This window comes from Ictalurus furcatus, chromosome 2, assembly GCF_023375685.1.
Source record: "Ictalurus furcatus strain D&B chromosome 2, Billie_1.0, whole genome shotgun sequence".
Lineage (NCBI taxonomy): Eukaryota > Metazoa > Chordata > Actinopteri > Siluriformes > Ictaluridae > Ictalurus > Ictalurus furcatus.
Genome location: NC_071256.1, coordinates 39,674,665 through 39,690,739, shown reverse-complemented (window position 1 = coordinate 39,690,739; position 16,075 = coordinate 39,674,665). Strand labels below are relative to the sequence as shown.

At 40.7% G+C, this 16,075-nt stretch overlaps 1 protein-coding gene across 3 annotated transcripts in view; it reads right to left on the bottom strand.

Annotated features, from left to right (window-relative positions):
- LOC128604406 (uncharacterized) overlaps positions 1 to 16,075 on the bottom strand; it is a 33,692-nt gene that overhangs the window by 9,964 nt on the left and 7,653 nt on the right. For all 3 annotated transcript variants that reach the window (XM_053619524.1, XM_053619531.1, XM_053619539.1), the window contains exon 4: positions 13,340 to 13,408. In XM_053619524.1, coding sequence (XP_053475499.1) covers positions 13,340 to 13,408 — 69 coding nt within the window. The remainder of the gene's footprint in view (positions 1 to 13,339; positions 13,409 to 16,075) is intronic.

Genomic DNA, 16,075 nt, shown 5'->3' with positions numbered 1-16,075 from the left:
AAAGACTTTAAACTGTACGCTTCATCATAAATACACAACTATGAAGGTAAGATAATACCTATTAAAAAAACACAATACTCAAGCTAACGTTAGCCCACACAGTTCACTCCAAAGTAGCTTGTGCTGTTGCTAATGGGGTGTCTTCAATTCAGTACTATTACATGTTACATACCATTCCATCTAAAGAGCCATGGTATTGCACCTCTGTGATTTCCCTGACTCTGTGGTTTTGGGTTCAACTAGCTGTTCTGGTGTGAAAACCATGCTGCAGGTCTTTGTGTGGAAATGATGAAATGTCCACCACATAGGTTTGCTAACCGTCATCTAATTTCTGCACACTGTGCAGAGAGGGACATAGCAGTGGTCATGATATTTCTTCATTTATCTGTGAAAATATTCTGTTTTAAATATGTTTTTAGAAAGATGGCAGACACTCATTTTGATCATGTAAGTAAAGACAATGTTACAGTCAAAAAACGCAAGGTTTAAAAACAGAAACACATCATAGCTAAGAGTACAAGCAGAAAATTGCTTTTGTGAGGTCTGGCACTGGATCTGTGATGTCAGGAATATTGTTAGAAATGTGCAAAATACCAGTTTTAAGACAGGATCATGATCAGATCTTTCAGAATTTTTTAGAATGCTTGCACATCTGCACAAAATGGTTTACTGAAGCATCTTTCACCTCTAAAAGGTTCTTTGGTGTGTCGTTAAAACATCCACCAGCACCGTAAACGAGTTACACACATGACCCATGAAGTCTACACAACATATTGCCTGCAGGGGTGCCAATACTTAGTAGTAACATTGTGTTTATTTTTAAGAAGGACAATTTTCTAGAACATGATTTTACTTAAATTTTTTTTAATTGTATTCTTTTTTTCATAGCCTTATTTAAGGGGCCAATGTTACAGATGTTCCAGCAGGGGACATGTTCATTAGTCATTAGTGAGAGTTTACACTCAGTGTGTTTAAGGATGAAGTGAAGGTTTTGTTTGTGAAAGAAAGAAATCAGCAGGAAACATGAGCTCTGATTAAAATGTGTATTTTTGTTGGTTAGAAGATTAAGAAACATGTCAGTCTAGACCTAAACACATTGAACATGGTTTTTTTTTTCCCCAAAAAAAGAACTCTCAAAAACCTTTCATGATTAGAAAAGGTCAGAAAACAGGTTTAAGATAACAAATCAGAAATAATCTGCAAAAAAACTCTGAAATCTGAAAATAAACCTGAAAAAGTCCTCAAATCAAGTAGACAGATAATCTGAAGACAGAAGAGACTGACTACATCAGGCCACGATTAGCGACCGACGTTTAGCAGTTCCAACTCAGCGTGGCGCTAGGTCCCTTTCCAAAACCTTCACACTAACTGTTCCTCAGTGGTGGAATGCACTTCCAATATCAATCCGGACCGCAGAATCTCTCAACATCTTCAAAAAACAAATAAAGACCCACCTCTTCAATGAGCACCTAACAAACTCATTAAAAAAAAAAAAAATTGCACTTATACCTCTACTCTGCACTTTGCTTCTTCTGGAATTCAATTAATGGATCTTGTATGGTAGCACTTATTGTATTGTTCTCTGCTTGATATTGCTTTGCTTGTATCTTTCTCATTTGTAACTCACTTTGGATAAAAGCGTCTGCTAAGTGCATAAATGTAAATGTAAATGCCACAGCCCCCCAAGGCCCCCCCCCCACATTATACTCCCACTAAGTGCCCTTAGCCGCCCACAGCCCCTCCCCTTCAGAGCCCAGAGCCCCTACCTGCTGCTTCTGCTCTCAAACTGGCAATCCTACCCCCCTAAACCTAACCCTAACCCAAACCCAAACCCATAACAAAATGATCCCAAAAGAAAGAACAATGCCGTCTCCAAACAATGAGAGTAAAAAGCACCAGGGCATCAGTGTGTGATCTGAAGGTTGAAGCACAGCTGCTCGAGTGCAGTACTGTCCTGTCCAAAAGAAGGTCATGATCTTCGTCTAGACTTCCCTGATAAGTGGATCTGGTGGTTTATGGACAGTTAGAGACAGTGCCACAACATGAGATGAGCACTAAGATTGTTGGCCATTAGAACGGCCGGAAGAAGTTATGTATGTAAGGGGCAGGAGTCATGTCCACTGAGATGGCTTGACACACACATTTTCTGCTACCTCTTCCCAGTTCTTGCTGAAAAAGAAAACTCCAGGTACTTCAGACCTGCCCTTCCTCACTTTAAAGTTTCCGGTAGAACGGGGGACCTTGCCCCTGCCTCTGCCCCACTAAAACATTTTCACACTTGCCCCAGTTAACCTGGGCTGAGGAAGTTCTTGCATAAATAGCTAGACTGTGGGGTAGCACCTGAACATCTTCCCAGTGTCTCATAAAGACTGTTATGCCATCTGTATATACAGCACACCATTCTCACACATCGCTGCTTCTTAGATCTTACTTTAGACAATACGGGTTCAGTAGAACAGTTTTCTGATAGCAGACACCTCTGGCTGATCCTCTGCTCATTTTAAGACTACCTCCAACTTTAAACATGAAAATGCTTCTGAATAGAACACCTATAACCAGAACAATAAAGAAATACATAAACACGATCAACTCTATCAAATGCTTTTTTGTGATCAGGTGATTGAACTCATTTCACACGAGTTCAACTTACACAAGTTGATTATATCTCAAACCTGAAACAGATTGTCCATTGAGTGTTTCAGTCTGTTTCCGAGCACTCACTGCTAATTTAATTCCAGTAAAAGAAAAATCTCAAGCAAGTTCACAATAAAATCTTTATAAAACTTGGCTGGAGACCCATCAACACCAGGACAATTCCTGCCGCTGGAGATTTGGATCCAGTATGTTGGTCTGTTCTGTTAGCAGGGGAAGTTTCTTGGGGAATTCCTCTCTGCAGGATGATTCACAGTCAGGAGCACTGTAAGATTTTCCATAAATCCCGCTCTGGCATTGTGGCTCCATCTGGAAACCTAAGCTGCAGCATTTGGTTTTGATCCTATCCATGTCATTGATGCTGTTGATGTGAGATCTTATCTCAAGCTCCATTAGCTTGCTCATGAGGAAAAGCTCTGTCTTTTCTTCCCCCACACATCCATCAACATGTATTGGTTAATGTAATTGATTAACTGCCCAGCGCATTAGCAGACTGAGTGTGTGGTCCCTTCCTGTTCTTGTCTAATGTAAAATACAGTGGGGGAAATAAGTATTCAACGCATCACACCTTTTTTTCAGTAAATATTTTTCCAATGAGGTTATTCACATGACATTTCCACCAGACATCAGTATTAACTCAGGTGTGATTTTGGTCCGTTCTTCTAAACATATTGTCTTTAAATCTTGTTCAGTTGGATTCGAGTCAGGTGATTGACTGGGACATTCTAACAGCTTGATTTTTTTTCTCTGAAACCAATTGAGAGTTTCTTTTGCTGTATGTTTTGGATCGTTGTCCTGCTGGAAGCTCCACCCACGTCTCATCTTCATCATCCTGGTGGATGGCAGCAGATTCTTCTCAAGAATCTCCCGGTGAAGATCTCCATTCATCGTTCCTTCAGTTATATGAAGTCTGCCAGTACCATGTGATGAAAAACAGCCCCACACCATGATGTTTCACCTCCACACTTCACTGTTGGTGTAGTGTTTTTAGGGTGATGTGCAGTGCCAGTTCTTCTCCAAACATGGTGTGTAGTATCACAGCCAAAAAGTTCAGTTTTGCTCTCGTCTGACCAGACTACACTCTCCCAGTATTTCATAGTCTTGTCCAAATGAGTTGTAGCAAACTTTAAACGAGCTTCGACATGCCTTTTCTTTAGTAATGGAGTCTTGTGGAGTGAGTGTGAGCAGTGGAGTGCATTGCCTATTGTTTTCTCTGTGACGATGGTACCTGCTGCCTCCAAGTGTTTCTGGAGCTCTTTCCGAGTGGTCCTTGGCTCTTGGGCTACTCTTCTGACTATTCTTCTGACTCCCTGGTCAGAAATCTTGTGAGGAGCTCCTGTGTGTGGCCAGTTGATGACGGAGTTATGTTGCTTCCACTTGAGGATAATGGCCCCAATGGTGCTTACTGGAGGATTCAGAAGTTTTGAAATACGTCTCTATCTGATTCCATCAATATGTTTCTCAACAATAAGGTTGTGAAGGTCTTGGGAGAGCTCTTTGCTTTAACCCATCATGAGATGTTTCTTGTGTGACACCTTGGTAACGAAAAGCCTTTTTATAGACCATCAATTTACTAACCCAGCTGATATTAATTTGCACAGATAGGGGGTATAATTACTTACAGATTTCAGCTGGTTCCTTGCCTTGGAGAACTGCTTTTTCTTAGCGTGTTCAATACTTTTTCCCAGTGTCATTCCACTTCATTACACAACTTTATTTATGGACTTTAATGTTGTGAATTCTTTATATCTCTGGATTTCTTGAGTTAATACTGATGTCTGGTGAAAATTTCATGTGAAAAACCTCATTGGAGATATATTTACTGAAAAAAATGTTGACGCGTTCAATACTTATTTCCCCCACTGTGTATGGTGCAGTTGCAGTCCCCTCTCATCACCACTACAGGGTTACTGTTAAGCTGCTGTAAAGCATTCTTTAAATTGTAAAAAAATAAATTAATAAATAAAAAAATCCATATACATTCCATTGAAATAAGATAATTATATATAAATTCTACAAACACTGAACCACTTGTTCTTGAGATATTGCACTAATGAGAATCTATGAACAACTCAGAAACATAATAGTGGTGGAGACGTTTTAAAAAAGGTAATTAAGTTGGATTTTTCATCACAGTATAAAAGTATTTTGCCATCATGTATTATTGAAAAATCAAAACTTGAAAAACATTTCATTTCAAAGATTAATACACTGACATTTATTATGTCTAATTTATATTCAAGTCTAATTTGTGATTCCAATAGAGCTTTAAACAGGCTCACAGTGATAACATCTCGCCTTTCTGTTGTCAGATGGCTATTTCTGCCTGTTACCACGCATGTCACTCTAATGAAGATGGCACCGTGGGATGAACTCTCTGAGTTGATGAGCTCTCTGATTGTGCAGCGGATCACAGTCTTCTTCCATTATTGTTGGAGAAATCCAGCTGTGGCCTAAATCAGCTGGAATACAGGGATCACTGAACGACATTGTGAGAGACACCTGAGACACCTGACAGATGTGGTTGTTGGCTGAGGGTTGCACTGCCTGAGAGGTTGTGGACCTGATTGGCCGGAGCAGTTTGTCACCCGGCTGCCAGTAGGGACAGGTGAGTGGATTCAGTACCAGCAGTACCGGCGTGTACGAGTTGGGAGGTAAACCAGTATTAAACTCATTACTGATAGGACGCAGTGCCATGTTATGGATTTTATCGTGGATATCGTGATAAGCCCCAAAACAACAAATCAGAACCAAACAACAAGAAACGAAAGACAAACTCTACGTAACATTTAACAGCGTATATAATTAGTAGAATCTTTTTTAAAAACTTGCATGCAGTTTAAAAATATTCTAAGTGTTTGTGTGATGATGCAGGCCCCATGTGCGTGGTAAAATAAGCCTTACTTCCTAACAAACACACTGAACCAACAGTCGGGTTCATCACAGACTCGATGCATGCATGTGCATGAGAAGCCGGGCCTTTTGTAAGTATCATCGTAAATAAATTGCAAATGGTAAGTATAAAATTATTGTTTGATTAATTGCGTTTGTTCTTTGTTGATTTCACATTTTGATGAGTGTAAAGTCCCGAACGCCTTTCCTGCACTGGTTTAGTAAATATAACTATTAATTCATTAAGCATACACACAATCATATACAGTCCCCTCCGAAAGTATCGGAACAACGAGGACAATTCTATTGTTTCCACTACACACTGAAGACATCTGGGTTTGAGATTAAAAGATGGAGATGAGACAGATTATAATTTCAGTTTTCATTTCCTCATATTTACATCTTGACGTGTTAAACAACTTAAAACAGAACATAAAACCTTTTGTATCAGACCACCCAATTTTTAGGAACCAAAAGTATTGGAACAGATCAGTCTGGAAGTAAATGAAAGTAAATAACATGTAATATTTGGTTGCATTTCTCTTGCTCGCAGTAACTGCATCAATCCTGCGACTCACTGACACCAAACTGTTGGTTTCTTCTTCTGTGAAGCTTTTCCAGGTTTTTCCTGCAACTTCGTTCAGTAGTTGTTTGTTTCGGGGGGGTTTCTCCCTTCAGTCTCCTCTTCAGGAGGTGAAATGCTGATCAGTTGGGTGAAGGTCTGGTGCTTGACTTGTCCAGTCTAAAACCTTCCACTTTTCCCCTGATGAAGTCCTGTGTTGAGGTGGAAGTGTGTTTTGGATCTTGGTCTTGCAGCATGATGAAGTTCCTCCTGATTCATTCGGATGCATTTCTCTGTAAATCTGCAGATAAAATGTTCCTGTAAACTTCTGAATTCATCCTGCTGCTACCATCATGAGTCCATCATCGATAAAGATTAGTGAGAATGTTCCAGAAGCAGCCATGCAAGCCCAAGCCGTGACACTACCTCCACCATGTTTCACAGATGAGCTTGTACGTTCTGGATCATGAGAAGATCCTTTCTTCCTGCACACTTTGGTCTTTCCATCACTTGTTTGTGCAATGGCTATGATAAATGTTCCGTATTTTCTCAGCTTCATAATGTTTTGCCACTATTTTTGATCACTTGAAAAATGGGTGGGATGAAATGAAATGTGTTCTAAGTTATTTAACACATCTAGATGTACATATCAGGAAATAGAATCTATCGTCTGATATTCATCTTTCAGTCTCAAACCCAAATGTCTTCAGTGTATAGCAAAAACAACAGAATTGGCCTCACTGTTCCAATACTTTCGGAGTAGACTGTATGTATTGTATTGTTTGTTTTAGTTTGTTTTTAAAGTTATATTGTTTTAAATAACTGTGAGGTTTTTAAAGTGATATTGTTTTTAGCGTCATTACAATTGCGATGTGGTGGTGCCATTTTAAATATTTTGGACTGTTGTTTTTATTTCTGTGCTCCACCTGGAATAACCTGCAGCGTGCAAAGCGGAATCAACGCCTCGGTCCAGCTGCGTGTGAGGATTGTATGACTTTGTGCTCGCAGTGCGCTTTGGAGTATCAACGCCTTGGCCTTGTGAGTGTGCACTCAAAGACCATGGCCTTAAGGTACACTACACGCCAGCTTCTTAATTTAAAACAGAGCTCTTATTGCCTAGCCAAAGACTCTTACAAACTCTGTCGAGACGCTGGATTGCTACGTCCTAAAGTCCATATATCCATCGGGGTGTGAGGTGCAGTTTTGCTGTCTCATCCTCTCCTGACATCTTTGTCCCTACCTGTCGACGTAAGACCAACCAACTGCTCCATACTGGTGTTGATAACAGTAATTTAATATCAGTTCCCCGCGTGGAGATTAAACCACTGTCATCTCCGCTTCAGAGCCTGGATTACGCCACATTATTCAATGCGCGGTCCGTGAATAACAAGGCGCTGCTTTTATCGGATTTTCTTACAGATAAAAAGCCAGACTTGTTGTTTTTAACCGAAAACTGGCATAAAGTAAATGATGGACTCCTGTTTAATCAGATTACTCCAGCGGGCTTTGGAGTATTATATCTGGCAGAGGCGGAGGCATTATTGTGGTTTATAACCTGAAGTTCAACACAAGCTCTGTGTCTGTTCCCCAGTTTCCATCATGTGAATGCCTGGTCTTGAGTATTTCTGCTCCTGTATCCACCATCATCGCTACAGTCTATAAACCACCTAAGGCTAAGACACATGCAGCTTTTATGTCCGAGTTTGCTGACTTCCTGTCAATGTTGAGAATGAAGTTTGACAGAATTGTAATTGTGGGAGATTTTAACATTCATGTGGACCGGAGTGACTCTGTGGCAGTTAAGGAATTTCTGTCGCTAATTGATTGTTTTAGCTTCACACAGTTTGTAACTGACCCGACTCATAACAAGGGCCACACCCTGGATCTCGTGATTGCAATCGGCTCATTTGTATCTCAGTTTTCATCTGTTGACATTGGACTGTCTGATAATTCAGCTGTCTTTTTTAATCTGGAACTGTATCATCCAAGTGAGCCTACCATCCGAACAGTAACCTTCTGGAAGTGGAAGTCTATTGATCAGACAGTTTTCTCCAATTCTATTGTTTCCACCTTAAGCGATCTGCATCCCTCATCGCTGGAGAAGAAAGTTCTGCAGTTAAATTCTGCTCTTTTGACTCTTTTGTTCCCCTAAGGTCATGTAAGGTCACATTCACCCACTCTGCTCCCTGGTATAATGACGATCTGCACTCTAGAAAGGCTGCTCGTCGGAAAATGGAGTGTAAATGGCGCCTTACCAGACTGAATGTCTACTATCAAGCGTGGAAAATCTTCTGGGGGATTATCGAGCACTAATGGAGACTGAAAGATCCTCTTACTTCTCTCAGGCTATTGTAAACAATTAAAATAATCCCAGACACTTGTTACAAACCATAAACCGACTGCTTCAAGTTAATGCTGTTACCACTTTGCCTGTTTCTCAGCAGCTGTGTGATTCTTTTCTTCAGTCTTTTAATTCTAAGATTGATAATGTTCGCAAAGAAATTCCTGTTACACCTGACTCTGCCTCTTCACTCCTTCGTCCATCTGGGTTCACTGGTGTTTCTTTCTCTCATTTCTAACTGCTTGATTCCGAGGCTCTCACAAGGGAGGAATCCAGCATGAAATCAACCACTTGCTTGCTGGATCCAATTCCCACGAACCTATTTAAATCGTGCTTCGATGTTTGGTGCCCTGCTATCCTCAGCATTATAAATGAGTCACTGGAGACTGGGGTCATTCCAGCAGTACTAAAGACTGCTGCTGTTACACCTGTACCAAAGAAAGAAAATGTATCTGTGGATGATTTTAACAATTTTCGTCCCATCTCAAATCTTCTGTTTTTGGCAATAATAATTGAGCGTGTTGTTGCCTCTCAATTATGTAATCATCTTACAATTAATAACCTCTTTGAACCCCTTCAGTCAGGTTTTTGTAAATTTCACAGCACTGAAACTGCACTGGTCAAAGTACCAATGACTTGTTGATGGCCTCTGATTCTGGAGCTACTTCCATTCTTATTCTTCTTGATCTTAGAGCTGCGTTCGATACTGTGGATCATGGTCTTTTTACTTACCTGCCTTGAAAGTGTTTTTGGTGTGTCTGGGACTGTTTTAAACTGGTTTAAATCCTATTTTACTGACCATTCCTAGTTTATTTCTATGGGTGGTTAGAGGTCTGACACTAGCTCTGTGCTCACTGGTGTTCCTCAGGGTTCAGTTTTAGGCCCTTTACTTTTCAATATCTATCTATCTCCACTTGGGCATCTGCTGCGATCACTCGGCTTCCATCATCACTTTTATGCTGACGATACCCAAATCTACATTCACTCAAAATCTGGTGAAAACCTTGATGTTTGTTTTCTTTCTGATTGTATTTCTGAGATAAAAACATGGATGAACAATAACTTTCTGTGTCTGAACAGCGGGAAAACTGAAGTTATGCTTATAGGTTCCTGTCATAAAATTCTCAAAGCTGCTCCACGGTCTCTGTTTGTTGATGGCTCTGTTCTAGAGACTCAAAATAAGATGAGGAACCTTGGAGTAATTTTTGATACCAGCCTTAGATTTTATTATTTTGTTCAGAGCACTGTTAAAGCATCCTTTTTTCACCTCAGAAATATAGCTAGACTGCGCCCCATGCTAAACTTCTCTGTAGCTGAAAAGCTGATAAACTCATTTGTTGTCAATTGGTTGGATTACTGTAACGCTGTTTCAGCTGGAGTTTCTAAATCCACACTCAATATACTCCAATATGTACAAAACTCTGCCGACAGGATCCTGACGGGAACCAGGTAATGTGATCATATTACTCTTGCTCTGGAGTCTACACTGCGCTCCTCACAGTGTAATCTGTTAACTGTTCCACAAACTCGCTTAAAATCTACGGGTGACGGGGCTTTTTCTGTCTCTGCTTCTTCCCTTTGGAACTCTCTTCCTCCTGAACTCAGGGAAGCTCAGACCTTAGGCATTTTTAAAGCTCAACTTAAGACACACTTTTTTAAACTTGCATTTGACTGCTGATGTGTACTTTTATTATTATTATTATTATTATTATTATTATTAACGTTTTTGTTTTTATTAACTTTTATAATGTTTTATTTTTCTGTGTACTGCTTATTTTGTGTACAGCGCTTTGAGAAGCTGCTTTTAAAGGTGCTTTACAAAATAAAGTTTATTATTATTATTATTATTATTATTATTATTATATACAATATGACATCATATAACATAAAGATACAGATCATGACTGTTGGTGTCTTCCACCTCTGCATAACACCGTCCTGAACTCTGAACACTGTTCATGGTCTGTTTCCATTCTCTATGTTTCGTTGTTTAGATTGTTCTGTGCAGTTTGTTGTGAATACTATCTTGTCTCCACCCCTGTCTTGTGATTGTATTCCCTGATCTTTCTCATCTTTTTCAGGTCAGTGGTTAGTTCTTTCTCTTTATCTCAACTCAAAGACTCCCTGATGTTATTGTGCGTTCGTGTATATCCAGTTTGACTTCCTGGTTTTGAGCTGAGCTTCTTTTCTCGTGCATGATGATGGATTATACCTGATATTGTTGCCCGCCTGTAGTTTGACCCCGGTTACAGACTTTGTCCAAGGTTTGTATTATGTTTTTGGTATATGATGACTGTATTATTACAGATAATGGATGTTTAGTTTAGTTTAGTTTTTGATTTATAAAGCATATTTAAAACTACATATGTTAAAAACAAAGTGCTGTACAAAAAATATAAAACAGAATTAAAACAAATTAAAAGAGTAAACAAAAACCAAACAAAAGACCAATGAAAAAAGTACACCCTCCATTAAAACATAAAGAACACAAATAAGTCTTCAAAGAGGATTTAAACACAGATACGGAAGAGGAAGATCTAATGTGGAGAGGAAGACTATTCCAAAGCCTAGGAGAAAGCCCGGTCACCTTTAGCCTTAACACATAAGTGAGGAACCGACTGGATGATGGAAGGGGTCTTGAAGCAGTGTACGGGTTGAGAAGATCACAAATATACTGCGGAGCAAGTCCATGCAAAGCTTTAAAAACAAAAATCTAAATGTTTAAACCAACACAGAACTTGACCGGTAACCAGTGAAGAGAAGCCAGCAGAGGGGTAATGAGCTCACATTTCTTACTGCAAGTCAGTAATCTGGCCACTGCGTTTTGTACCAACTGCAAACGATCAATAGATGTTCTAGGCAAACCCAGATAGACACAGAGCAGTCTTATTTTTCACAGGAAGATAAAGCTGAGTGTCATTGGCATAGAAATGATATGATAAGTGGAGTCTCTCAATGATATGACCAAGAGGAAGCATATATAGAGAAAAGAGAAGAGGACCCAAAGTGGAACCCTGGGAAACACCATAGGAAATTTGAGCACAGGATGAGAAACACTTCTCTACATTAACAGAAAAAGTTCTCTCCTTGAGGTAAGAAGCAAACCACTCTAGCATAAGCCCCTGAAACCCAGATACATGACCGAGTCTTTGTAAAAGAATATCATGATCTACTGTGTCAAATGCTGCACTTAAATCAAGCAAGATTAAAATACAGCAAGAGCCTGGATGAGTAAATATATTGTGAATTGAATTTCAGTTAATATCAGCCAGGATAATACCCAGCCCTAGCAGATGGACATCTCTTTCTCTCTCTACCTTCCTTCTCCTCCTTGCAGACATCTCTCCCAAAAACTGGTCCCACAGGCTCAGAATCCTCCCCATGCCTCACTGTCTTCACCTTCCATCCCTGTTTCTCTCTCTTTCTCTCTCTGTCTGGGTCATTCCATCACAAGTGGTCCAATACAGGTTGCTTGACAGTTTTTTAATTTTACTTTATTTCTGAATTGTTTTGGAGTGATTACCTCTATGTATTGACTTTGCAAATCCACCAGTTTTTATATTATTATTTTACTTGGTTGAATCTTTGTGTCATGGAACACAACAAATTTTGGTTATACAGTTGTTTAGGGAAACCTCAGTATCTCAGCTCAGGATGGTCCTAGCTCCTTCGAACAAAAAACTGACCTCTAGAGCACATTACATGGTGTATACATATCTAAAGGTTTTGCATGTGTGTTCTTTAGACTTACAACTCAAGTCCAAATGTAATGATGAAGATTGCTCACAGTACCACTTTTAGGGTCAGTGTATAATGGGAAGGGTTCGAGTCTCAGTCTTCATTTTTTAGGGGTTCCTAGGTAAGTAAAGCGTGCATGCAGAACATTTCAGGTTTGAGACTTCTCTTATTTTTTTATGGGGGCTAGAAAGTGCAGTGTTGAATATCTCTGGTGGGGGACCAGATATGAACCTGACTTTTACACAGGTATAAGTCCACAAGCTGTGGTGTTGTTTCTCCTGTGATAATAGCAGTAAGTGATACAGCTCAACATCCAATTACTGCTTTTATCACAGGAAAAACAACAGGAGAAGATGGATGGAGAAAATGACAGGCAGGTGAGTTTGGTAGTTTCTGTGAGAATTTCAGGCTCGTATCTGGTCTCCCATCAGAGATATTCAATCCAAACGTGAGGGGAATTTTAAAAAGAAAAAACTCATTTTCGCCCCCATAAAAAACCTGAAGTGTTCTGCCTGCACACTATACTTATCCAGGTACCCCCTAAAAATGTAAAACTGAGATTTGAACCCTTCCCATTATACATAGACCCTAAAAGTGGAACTTGAGCAATCTTGATCATTACAATTGAACAATTATAGTTCTAAATCTAAGGACCAAGAATGTACTAAATGTTTAGATATATACATGTACATTGTAATGCACTCTAGAGATCAGGGTTTGTTCCAAGGAGCTAGCACCATCCTGATCCGAGATATTGAGGTTTATGTAAACAGCTGTATAACCAAAATGTGTTGTGTGCCATGACACAAAGATGGCCGTCGTAGTTAAACCAAGTACAATAATATTTTAACTGGTGGTTTTGTAATGCCAATAGATCGAGGTAATTGCTCAAAAAACTGAGGAAAATTAAAAACGGTCAAGCAACCAACTTTACAATTATTGGACCACTTGAGAGGGACTGACCTGTCTCTCTGTCTGTCTCTTTGTCTGTCTCTCTGTCTGTCTCTCACTGTCACTCCATGTCTCTTTGTCTGTCTCTCTCACTGAAACAGAAGCACAATACACACGAACACACTTCAGTCATATTCTCACACACACACACAGGTGTAAACAATCTGGTTGTGGTTATTAACTGAATACCTTTTTAGTCTTACCTTAACCTCCTCACCAGTCGGGGTGAAATTCTTCATCTGAAACCAGTGGTCGAGTAATAAATTATCTGTCTATAAAACACACAGTAACACAAATGAATTGCTTAAGTCAGAAATAAACACACAAACCATAACTATCATATAACAACATTGGGAAGTTCTGGAATTTTCCCGGTGGGTCGATCTTTTTTTCCCCAACTCCGGCATTATATTACCCATATACAGATATTCAGTAGGACATATTAGCTGCAGCGACACGGCTGGGCTGGTGCCATCCGAAATAACAGGTAACAGTTACCATCATAACTGAAAGTATAGCACTCAGGCAGTTAGTACCTAGCACTCGGGCAGTTAGGATCTAGCACTCGTTGCAGAAACATGGAAAGAAAAAGAAAACCAGCGGCCCCAGGTGCTTTGTCATGCTTACATGCTATTTACTGTGAACTGAACTTACTAAAGACCAACATGTTTTTGTTAACCTTGGGGTTTCAATGCTTATGCTAGAGTCTCACAGCTTCCACTTCTTTTTCTTCTAGACCACTCATCATCATCTTTTCATATTATTGACTATAAAGCATATAATGTTTGATAGCCAGCCCAGCAATTAACAATGACTTGTTAAATACTTACTTTACAATCTAAACAAACAGGTGAACATGGCTCTGAACAAGAAAGGGGAAGGATAGAGGAGGAGGAGCAGGAGCAGGAGATGGAGGAGGAGGAGGAGCAGGAGGAAGAGGAGGAGCATGGGGAAGAGGTGGAGGAGGAGGAGGAAGAGGAGGAGGAAGTGGAGGAGCAGGAGGAAGAGGAGGAGGAGCAGGAGGAGCAGAAGGAGCAGGGGGAAGAGAAGGAAGAGCAGGTAGAAGTGGAGGAGGAGCAGGAGGAGGAGGAGGAAGAGGAGGAGGAGGAGCACGGAGAGGAGGAGGAGAAGCAGGAGGAAGAGGAGGAGCAGGGGAAGAGGAGGAAGAGGAGGAGGAGCAGGGGGAAGAGGAAGAGGAGGAGGAGGAGCAGGAGGAGGAGGAAGGGGAGCAGGGGGAAGAGGAGGAGGAGGAGGGGGAGGAGGAGGAGCAGGGGGAAGAGGAGGAGGAGGAGGAGAAGCAGGAGGAGGAGGAACCAGCACAGATTCAGTTAGAAGTGCAGTACTGAATGTAATTGTGTGATTGTGATCATTCTTATAATCAGGTTGGACTTCATTCAAGTTATTTATTGTTGCATTACAAGAAATAGAATAAATGGCAGGAATGTTGTGTAATAAACCACATATGTATTCGCCTACGACAAGGTTGGACGATTCTTCATGAATTTAATGAATACAACAATATCTGATGCTCATGTCAGACAGTCTAATTGATGCATTTTTAACAGACAGGTGAAACTGAGTCAGACAGGGAAAGTTTTGAGGAAGCTGTTTTTTTGTTTTCTGTAAACACAAACAAGGAGAGGAGAACCGTTTGATCGTTTTACATATTAGCTTAGCACAAACAATACAAACCAACAGATTGTGTGTGTTGTTTTTTTTACATTAAAGATTCTTTTGGAGCCGCTTGCCAGTCCGACCCTGTATAACAACCTTGAACATAACCACAGTGAGAATAAAACACTGAGTGATGGGGTTAGGGTTAGTGGTGTGTTAGGGTTAGTGCTGTGTTAGGGTTAGTGGTGTGTTAGGGTTAGTGGTGTGTTAGGGTTAGGGTTAGTGGTGTGTTAGTGTTAGGGTTAGTGGTGTGTTAGGGTAAGGGTTAGTGGTGTGTTAGGGTTAGGGTTAGTGGTGTGTTAGTGGTAGTGGTGTGTTAGGGTTAGGGTTAGTGGTGTGTTAGGGTTAGTGGTGTGTTAGGGTTAGGGTTAGTGGTGTGTTAGGGTTAGTGGTGTGTTAGGGTTAGTGGTGTGTTAGTGTTAGGGTTAGTGGTGTGTTAGGGTTAGTGGTGTGTTGGTGTTAGGGTTAGTGGTGTGTTAGGGTTAGTGGTGTGTTAGGGTTAGGGTTAGTGGTGTGTTAGGGTTAGTGGTGTGTTAGGGTTAGTGGTGTGTTAGGGTTAGGGTTAGTGGTGTGTTAGTGTTAGGGTTAGTGGTGTGTTAGGGTTAGTGGTGTGTTAGGGTTAGTGGTGTGTTAGGGTTAGGGTTAGTGGTGTGTTAGGGTTAGGGTTAGTGGTGTGTTAGGGTTAGTGGTGTGTTAGTGTTAGGGTTAGTGGTGTGTTAGGGTTAGTGGTGTGTTAGGGTTAGTGGTGTGTTAGGGTTAGGGTTAGTGGTGTGTTAGGGTTAGTTGTGTGTTAGGGTTAGGGTTAGTGGTGTGTTAGGGTTCGTGGTGTGTTAGGGTTAGGGTTAGTGGTGTGTTAGGGTTAGTGGTGTGTTAGTGTTAGGGTTAGTGGTGTGTTAGGGTTAGGGTTAGTGGTGTGTTAGGGTTCGTGGTGTGTTAGGGTTAGGGTTAGTGGTGTGTTAGGGTTAGTGGTGTGTTAGGGTTAGTGGTGTGTTAGGGTTAGGGTTAGTGGTGTGTTAGGGTTAGTGGTGTGTTAGGGTTAGGGTTAGTGGTGTGTTAGGGTTAGTTGTGTGTTAGGGTTAGGGTTAGTGGTGTGTTAGGGTTCGTGGTGTGTTAGGGTTAGGGTTAGTGGTGTGTTAGGGTTAGTGGTGTGTTAGTGTTAGGGTTAGTGGTGTGTTAGGGTTAGGGTTAGTGGTGTGTTAGGGTTCGTGGTGTGTTAGGGTTAGGGTTAGTGGTGTGTTAGGGTTAGTGGTGTGTTAGGGTTAGTG